Source organism: Athene noctua, chromosome 11, assembly GCF_965140245.1.
Source record: "Athene noctua chromosome 11, bAthNoc1.hap1.1, whole genome shotgun sequence".
Taxonomy (NCBI): Eukaryota; Metazoa; Chordata; class Aves; order Strigiformes; family Strigidae; genus Athene; species Athene noctua.
The window spans coordinates 2,812,851-2,822,243 of record NC_134047.1 but is presented as its reverse complement, the minus strand read 5'-3'; the positions used below and the strand labels follow the sequence as shown (position 1 = coordinate 2,822,243).

The following is a 9,393-nucleotide window of genomic DNA, read 5'->3' as shown; positions in this document are numbered from 1 at the left end:
ACATCCCTTATTACCCACAAGCGTCTGGAAAGATTGAAAGATATAATGGACTGTTGAAGACTATGTTGAGAGCATTGGACAATGGGGGATGGAAGCATTGGGATATAAATTTAGCAGAAGCCACTTGGCTAATTAATACCAGAGGATCTGTTAACCGTCCTGGGCCTGCCCAAACAAACCCCCTTCATACTGTGGGAGGAGATAAGGTCCCTGTAGTACACGCAGGGAGGTGGTTGGGGAAGGCAGTGTGGATTGCTCCTCCCTTGGGAAAAGGCAAGCCCACTCGTGGGATTGTCTTTGCTCAGGGACCTGGATGTACTTGGTGGGTAATGCGGGAGGATGGGACTACTCAGTGTGTGCCTCAAGGACATTTAACCTTGGGGGGAAAGTAATCTGTGGGATGAGTTGTATGTTGCAGGAAGTGATGGAGGAAGTAGGAACGATGAAGAGTGAACCAGACACGTGCAATGACGACCCAAACCTAGCCGGTGCTGGAGTCCAACGGTCAAGCATACTTCTGTCCTGAGCATCTATCTTGACAGATGGAAGCCAAGACACTGAACATCTGAAGAAGTGAAGAAAGCTTATGGAATAGAGAAATGAATATTATGTGGGACCTGGGCATAACGTAAATGGTATGGAATAAGGGGTGGAGACTGTATTGGGTCTGGCTGAACTGGAATTGTTTTTCCCCTACAGCAGCCCTCACGGTGCTGTGGTTTATGCTGGGAGCTGCAGGGTGTTGGCAGCACCCTGGTGTTGTGGCTGCTGCTGAGCAGGGCTTACACAGCACCAAGGCTCTTTCGGATATTTTCCCCAGTGGGACGGGGTGGGCAAGATCTTGGGAGGGGACACAGCCAGGACAGCTGACCCAAACCGACCAAAGGGATATTCCAGACCCTGTGACGTCTGCTCAGTATAAAGCTGGGAGAAAGGAGGAAGGGGGTGGGGTCACCCTTGGTCCTCCGAGGCAACTACTACGCGTATTGGAGCCCTGCTTCCTGAGAAGGCCCCACATCGCCTCTCCATGGGAAGTAGAGAATAAATCTGTTTGCTTTTGCTTCCGCGCGCGGACTTTTGCTTTGCTTTGCTTATATTAAAACTGCTTTTGTTTCACCCACAAGGGTTAGTTTATCTTCTTTCCCCTCTTTACCCTGTTGAGAAAACAAAGGGAAGGGGGGGGGGGGGGGGGGGGAAGTGATAGAGCGACTTGGTGGATACCTGGCATTTAGCCAGAGTCAAACCATCACACCATGTTCTCCAAATGAGAGATTATGTTCTGTTGGGTTGCCCCCACCTCCTTTTCTTTATCTTCCCCCACGAGAATATCATCAATACACTGATAGACAGCTACGCTTTCAGCTTTTGGTCATTTCTCCAGTTCTTGGGCCAAAGTGTGGTGAGCTATTGTAGGGGAGTCTTTGCTCTGAGGCAGCCGGGTAGAAGTACATTGTTGTCCCTCCCACGTAAAAGCAAAATGATCTCTGCCTTCTGGTCACAAAGGTAGCATGAAAAACATATCTTTAAAATCTACGCTTGCCATGATCAGATGAGCTTTCTCCTGAATTGTTATTACCAGTTCAGCCATGTTAGGGACTGCGGCAGTCGACATAGGACCTCATCCTCGTAGGGGTACCTCTCCCTTACACTGAGCAGGAGTCGCTTCCAAAGGCTGAGGGTTTGAGTCTGTCTCCCTATTGCCCTGTCAGTGCCAGCATCCCTGGCCAAAGATCCCAGCTGCTTGGCCTCTCTCCCCTCCAATTCCAGAACACCAGCTCCACTATCCAGCATCGGAGCAGCCAGGTGCAAATCTGCTCGCCTGGGAGGCGGCTGAAATCCTTCCGCATATCTCGCAATTCACTCAGGGATAGAGACTGGGTGATCACCTGTGGCCCTTCCTCCTGTTCCCGTGCTGGGCCTGCCTCATCCCCATCCCCCACTTTGCGAGCTGACCTTTTGGTGTATGTGGTTTGCTGTATCGGGGCGACTGACGCTGGCTCTGCCTGTCCCCCCGGCCCAGCTGCTGTACTAGTGGGGGCAATTGATACCGGCACTGGCTGTCTCTCTGGCTCAGCTGCTGTGCTGGTGGAGGCGACTGACACTGGCTCTGCCTGTCCCCCCGGCCCAGCTGCTGTACCAGTTGGTTCACTTCCAGATCCTGCAGCCCTTTCTCCCCCTTGAGGGCAGTGAGTAGTGTTAAAGAGGACACGGTAGGCATGGGCAAGTCCCCAGCACACCGCAGCGAGTTCTGCTTCCTGGGATTTGTTAGACTGGTAACACACCTGTTCTAAACACTCCAGCAGTTTATCAGGGCTCAGCATTTGTTCGGGAGTGAAATTGCAAAACGCTGGGGGTGACCACTGACCCAGGCACTTGCCCATCTTTTCCCACACATCTTGCCACTCATAATATCTGACCTCGGGGCAGGGTTCCGGGTGGTGCTATTGTTGGAGAAATACCGCATGGCCCAAAACAAGATCTGGCGGGCATTCAGAAAGCACTGTGCCGCAAACACACTGCCCTGCATGCTCCAAGGATAGCCAAAACTCTCAAAAACTGAGAGGATCTCTTCCCCTGGCTCATCCATAGAGGGGGTGAGACCCCTAACAAAAGCCCAGGCAGCAAACAGGTACCGGCTCACTGCCACAAGCAGTGACACGAGCACATTATAAGCAGTCTGTAGCCAGTATAGCAAACTAAGAGCCTTGACACATTTTCCACCAACAACGAACACCAGCACTGGGATCACCCAGTGGATATAAGGATTAATCCAGCCCCACCACACAAGCAAGTGGGCCAGCATTGCAAATGTTCCTTATCAAACAATGCAAATAACAATGCACCTAACAGATTGCTCTAACACACTACGGTTAGGGGTTGTCCTTATCTCAAACCTCACGTGCGCCACGTTGGCCGCCCAAAAAGGCTGTGGTGGTTTAGGCCCTGCCGGGACCCGAGACCACGTTGCCATTGTCCCTCCCCAACCCTCGGCCGTACGGGGCAGAGAGTGAATTAAAAACCCCGGGGTTGAGATAAGGAAAAATTTAATACAACAGTGTAACAAATAACAAACCGAGCAACAAAAATATAAAATTACATAACAAAAAATATTAAAAATAATGAACAGGACAAGAGATATACAGAGACATACAACAAGGATAGAGCAGACAAAGAACAAAAGCCGTCACTGCTCTTCCCGCGCTTGGGTGCCCGGAACTGACATCAGATGGTATTGAATAACCCAGCTGGAGCTCCCTCCCCACTGCTGGGGAAACTTAACCCATTCCTAGCTGAACCAGGACAAAATCTTAGCAAAGTAATGTAAAAGATGGGAGTGCAAACATACATAATTCTTTAGACATAAACTGCTGAGCCAGTTTGGGACTAGCAGTAAGTCCAGCCGCACCTAGACTCCTCTCTGAGCAGGAGTCTTCTAAGGGTGTCCTTTCTGAACCTCGTGACTCACAAAGCAATGCCGGGACTCCCCGAGGACAGAGGTTGTCTCCGAACACGGGCACCGGGGAGCAAGGCCAGCGGATGCCTCGGCTGGTCGGGAGCTGGAGCGCCGGAGGCACGGGCAGAGACAGAGGGCACGGGCTCTGCCCGGCCTGGGGGGAGCACAGGGGCTCTCCAGCTCTGCCTGCCGGCACGGGCCTTCCCTTCCCCTGTCTTTCTCCCGAGATGGACCAGGCTCAGACAAGTGCTGGGGGAAAACTCTCATCTTTTATTTTTCCCAGAAAAAGTCCATGGCCACCGAGGACCGTGTCCTCAGGGAAGCTGAGTGCCCGAGGTGCACACACATGCATGCAGCCATCCCTCGTGGGCTGCTCCCTCTGGACGCCACGCTGGCTCAGGGCCCGCTGCCATCTCCGGGGTCCACCTGGCACTGGCAGCGGGGTGCTACTCCTCTTGCTGTCTCGCCATGCAGGTAGAGCAGCAGAAAGCCCTGCGCATAGCCCTGCGCAGAGGGAGGGCCGTCGCCTTCGCACGAGGCCGTGTGGGAGGACAGCCATGCCTGCGTACGAGGAAAAGCTACAGCCGTGGGGTAGGGCAGGCAACAGGCAAGCTCCCGCCTGCCCCCCGACACCCAGGGCTTCCCCCAGGCAGGGCTGGCTGGGGCACGGCCAGTCCCTCTGCTCACAGTGCTGCTGGCCAGAGTCCTGAGCCAAGGGAGAAGCCGCTGCATCTCTTTCGTTTTGTGCTGCCGGGGCAAGGTGGGGTGTGCCAGCCTCTGCCGGAGGGTTTTGAGGCGATGGAGATGGCACTACCCCTGCCGCATTCGCAGTGTGTGCCAGGGTCTGCTGTTCCGCCTGCTGCTGCCAATCCAGTGCCTGCACCGCAGCCTCAAACTTGGCCAGGACCTCGCTCAGGAGGCACTGGATTGTGTCCTGCACAGCTGCGTCACAGGCAGCGGGGCTGTGCGGGGCAGGCGCCTGGCTCTCTGCCTCTGCTGCTGTGGCCCGCTCGCTGAGGACCAGAGAAGATGCTGCCTCCGCTTGTGCAGATGATGGAGCGGGTGCTGCTGGCAGCAGAGACAGCCTGTGGCAGGTGCTGGAGCTTCTGCTGGCTGAGCAGTAGGTGCGTGCCTGGGTGCCGCTGCATCCCTGGGGAGACGTATCCAGCTTGGCCAACGAGGTCTCTCCTCCTGTGTCAGCCTGGTGTGGGGCAGTGTCCTGCACACCCGGCTGTCTGTTTGCAAGTGTAACCGAGGAGAGAGTCCGAGTGACTGCAGCCCTTGCCCCTGCACCCCCGCATCCCAGCTAGAATATCTCCTCCGTTTGGGCTGCCCTGCCAGCATCTGGGCAGTGCTCAGCCCCGCCAGCGGCTGCTGAATCTATCCCTTTGCCGCTTCGGGAGAACACTAGACCCGCCATGGCCCTCTGGGACACTCCCAGGAACCCCACACATGGCACTCAGCTTGCTCTGGGGCCCGGGCATCCCTGTCCCCTCTACACCTCCCACCTGCCTGTCGCTAGCTCCCGGGTTTGGGAAGACGTTTGGCCCCGTCTCCCTCTGTCTCCTTACGTGTGTGCCGTGGCTCCCAAAGGCCTGTCAGCTCTCTGGGCAGGAGAGCTGTTGCTGCCTGTCCCCATGGAGGGACGAGGCCTGGCTCTGGCTGCCCTGCGGCGCTGCCTGTGGCCCAGCTGCGGGCAGGAGGAGGAGCAGGCATGGGATGGAGGCAGCTGTCCTGGCACAGCAGCTGCCACCGTGCCAACCAGGGCGGCAGCTCCCACCACCTGCCTCTCCTTCCCACCCCCCGTCCCTCTCCCTCACCTGCTGCCTCTTCCCGTCTCTTGGCAGCCCCTTGGGTGGCTGGGAGTGGCTAGTTGCCTCCTCTCCCATGGGCATCTTTGGCGTCCTCTTGCCTCAGATCTGCCACGGGTCTCACCCAGGGGAGATGCTGCCTCCTGAGGAAGCCCCTGCTCTCCACGAGGCCCCCGCATCACAAAGCCCTGGCGGTGGCCACGGAGACGCCCACAGCCGTGACCACCGAGCTCTCCCCTCAGCGAGGCCCTGGCCGGCCCGGGCCGACGCCTCCACCATGGCCCCGGTGCCAGGGGGCTCTGCAGCGCTCGGTCCTGTGTGCGTTCAGCAGCGTTCAGCAGCTCTGGGTGCCTCCGCCCTGGGCCTTGTCCGCCCGCATTGCTCCCACACCGGGCCCCCGGGCCTGGCGATGCTCCGGGCCCGCGCAGAGCAGCACAGGGGAGGCCCCCAGGCCCGCCGGGAGCCGCTGTGGGCCGCGGCGGGACCAGCCCTCTCGCCAGCCGGCTCTGGCGCGTCCCTCACAGGCTGCTCTTGTTCAGGGCCTTTCCTCCGGACGTGGAGCGGGCAGGGGTCACAGCCACAGCCCGCACAGTTTCCGCGCTCCCGCCTCCTGGGGCCGTGGGGGCGCCGGGGCCGGGGCGCCAGGGCCGGGCCGGGGCCCGGGACGCAGCTTCCGCCCGGCAAAGGCGGCCGATTCGCCGCCGCCGCTTCCGGGAGAGCCGCGCCGCTCCGCTGCCCCCGCCGGCGCCCGGGGCTCAGCGTCGCGTTCCGGCCGCCCCGGGGCACCCCCCGCCCGCCCTGCCGCCCTCCCGGCCCCGCCGCCGCTGCCTGCCGAGACCCCCGGCCAGCGCCGGCCCCGGCGGGGCAGGCGCCCGGTTGCGCGCCATTACTGCCCCCAGCCGACACTCTCCCTCCGGCCCCAGCGGGCGGGTGCCGTGCAGCCGCCTTCAGCCGGGAAATGCGCTGCACCGACCCCGTTTCAGTCAAACGAAGCGTTTTGGGCCCAGAAAAGGGCCGATCCAGAGCCGGCGCACTCTCCGCAAGCCCGGACGCCGGTGACGGCCCGAAACGGCGGGGCAGAGGCGGGCGGGCGGCCCTGCCTGAAGGGCTGGGGGGTGCCGGCGCCTGCAGGGCCTGTGTGCGGGGCCTTGGGGCTGGAGAGCAGAGGGGTGCCGGGAGCTGGAGCGGCCCCGGGCCAGGCACCGCCCGGGCTCTGCCTGTGGGGAGCCAGGCAAGGCCCCGCACAAGAGCCTGTGCAGGGCCAGTGCGGGGGTCAGGACAGGAAAAGGAACGCGTGGCACTGACACCCCCGGGAAGTTTTGCCCTGCGGTTTGCTCGCTCTAAAGAGCATTTCACCCTGGCAGCGTGTTGGGATGTGGGTAAAGCTCACGGGAGGGATGTGCCAGCCGCACATCGGCTGGGCCCGCCTGTGATGCGACCAGCACGGCGACGGCCCTGCGAGGAAATCTGCCACAGGCTACGGCAGAGAAGTGCAGGAGCTCAGCGAGGGCAGGAGGGCGGAGAGGCCTCTGCCGAAAGCCTGGGCAGGGGCTGATGGGGAGAGGTGGCGCAGGAATGCAGCGCTGCTGCCTCCGTCCCCACGGCCAGTTTGGTCACAGACCTGTTCTCACCCAAATGTAACGTGGTTTTGCCATTCCGGTCCCGGACAGGGCGTGAAAGAACGAAGGAGAGAAAGAAGCAAGAGTGACCTTGCAGGGCTGGAGTAGCAGAGGGAAGATGTCCTGGCTGCTGTTTTTTTCTGGGGCTGGCATGACTGAGAAGCGGGTGCGAGGGGCTGGCTGCTCACAGCGGCAGCCCGGCTGCTCAGGCGCGTATCGAGCTGCCTGCAGCCAGCATTTCCCTCTCTGCATGCTGCCCGTCCTGCCGGGGAGCAGGAGGGCACTACGGTTTGGCCAGCCAGGACAGAAGGACGCCTTTAGCCTGGGAGAGAGAGGGGCTGTGAAAACACACTTATATGATGACTGCATACTTTTGTTTAAGGCCATACATTTGATGTTTCTGAGAACCAAGTTTGGAGTTCTCCATTTAGAGAGTCTACTGCAAGGCATAAGCCATCAGCTTGGTCACAGGCTGCTTTTACTTTTTAGGGTCTCTCCATAGCGTATACAGAACAGACGAAATAAAACAAAATGGATAGACCCCCTCTGAGCAGAAACCCCAAATATAAAAAAATATCATAAAAAATGCAAATAGAGTCTCATGTGCATCTAAAGCACGTGCTTTATTTATAACAGGGAGAAGGCACTACCGTTGCCGTTTTCCTTTGGAAGTCTCTGCTCCAGCGCATCAACCGCCCCACCCCGCCCTTGTTCTCCTTTCTTCCTGTGACCTCAGTGTCTGCAGAGGTGTCTCCCTCACAACTCCTCACAAACCCAACCCCTCCCCGCGGCTTCCCCTTCTTAAATACCTTATGACAGAGGCAAGGCCACCGTCACTAATTGGCTCGGCCTTGGCCAGAGGCAGGGGGTCCGACTTGAAGCTGAGGGAGCTTCGAGAAGCTTCTCACAGGGGACACCCACCGCTGTAGACTCCCCCCTGCTACCAAAAACTCTGCCACGCACACAGACCCAACACACCAAGCAATGCCGGGACTCCCCGAGGACAGAGGTTGTCTCCGAACACGGGCACCGGGGAGCAAGGCCAGCGGATGCCTCGGCTGGTCGGGAGCTGGAGCGCCGGAGGCACGGGCAGAGACCGAGGGCACGGGCTCTGCCCGGCCTGGAGGGAGCACAGGGGCTCTCCAGCTCTGCCTGCCGGCACGGGCCTTCCCTTCCCCTGTCTTTCTCCTGAGACGGACCAGGCACAGACAAGCACTTGAGGAAAACTGTCATCTTTTATTGATCAAGAACAAGTCCATGGTCACCGAGTGGCGGCTGGCAGCACCGTGTCCTCAGGGCAGCTGAGTGCCCAAGGTGCTCGCACGTCCATGCAGCCGTCCCTCGGGGGCTGCTCCCTCTGGACGCCACGCTGGCTCAGGGCCCGCTGCCATCTCCGGAGTCCGCCTGGCACTGGCAGCAGGGAGCAATGTCTCTTGCTGTCCTGCCATGCAGGTAGAGCAGCAGAAAGCCCTGCGCAGAGCCTTGAGCACCCTCCTGAGGAGGGAGGGCCGTTGCTGTGGAACGAAGCCATGTGGGAGGACATCCATGCCTGCGTACGAGGAAAAGCTGCAGCTGTGGGGTAGGGCAGGCAACAGGCAAGCTCCCGCCTGCCCCCCGACACCCAGGGCTTCCCCCAGGCAGGGCTGGCTGGGGCACGGCCAGTCCCTCTGCTCACAGTGCTGCTGGCCAGAGTCCTGAGCCAAGGGAGGAGCCGATGCATCTCCTTCGTTGTGCGCTGCCGGGGCAAGGTGGGGTGTGCCAGGCTCTGCCGGAGGGTTTTGAGGCGATCTAGATGGCACTACCCCTGCCACATTCGCAGCGTGTGCCAGGGTCTGCTGTTCCCCCAGCTGCTGCCGACCCATTCCCTGCACCGCAGCCTCAACCTTGGCCAGGACCTCGCTCAGGAGGCACTGGATTGCGTCCTGCACAGCTGCGTCACAGGCAGCGGGGCTGTGCGGGGCAGGCGCCTGGCTCTCTGCCTCTGCTGCTGTGGCCCGCTCGCTGAGGACCAGAGAAGATGCTGCCTCCTCTTGTGCAGATGATGGAGCGGGTGCTGCTGGCAGCAGAGACAGCCTGTGGCAGGTGCTGGCCGCTCCTGCTGGCTGAGCAGTGGGTGCGTGCCTGGGTGCCGCTGCATCCTTGGGGAGACGTATCCAGCTTGGCCAACGAGGTCTCTCCTCCTGTGTCAGCCTGGTGTGGGGCAGTGTCCTGCACACCCGGCTGTCTGTTTGCAAGTGTAACCGAGGAGAGAGGCCGAGTGACTGCAGCCCTTGCCCCTGCACGCCCGCATCCAGGCTAGAATATCTCCTCCGTTTGGGCTGCCCTGCCAGCCCCTGGGCAGTGCTCAGCCCCGCAGGCGGCTGCTGAGTGACTCCCAGAGCCGCTTGGGGAGAGCGCTGAATGCCCAGTGGGCCTCTGGGAGACTCCCAGGTGCCCCGCATAGGGGCTGCCCCTGTGCCAACCAGGCCGGCCCTCTCATCGAGGCAGACCCATGCTTTTCTTTTTAACC

The 9,393-nt window shown here is 60.1% G+C and overlaps 1 protein-coding gene across 1 annotated transcript; it reads right to left on the bottom strand.

The window, feature by feature from the left end:
• Positions 1–3,292: 3,292 nt before the first annotated feature.
• Positions 3,293–5,921, bottom strand: LOC141964556 (uncharacterized). Its single transcript, XM_074915112.1, has 2 exons — positions 5,275–5,921; positions 3,293–4,689 (listed from the first exon to the last, which is right to left on the bottom strand). Exons 1-2 carry the CDS (start codon positions 5,442–5,444, stop codon positions 3,693–3,695), a joined length of 1,167 nt encoding a protein of 388 aa, XP_074771213.1. The 5' UTR covers positions 5,445–5,921; the 3' UTR covers positions 3,293–3,692.
• Positions 5,922–9,393: the final 3,472 nt, after the last annotated feature.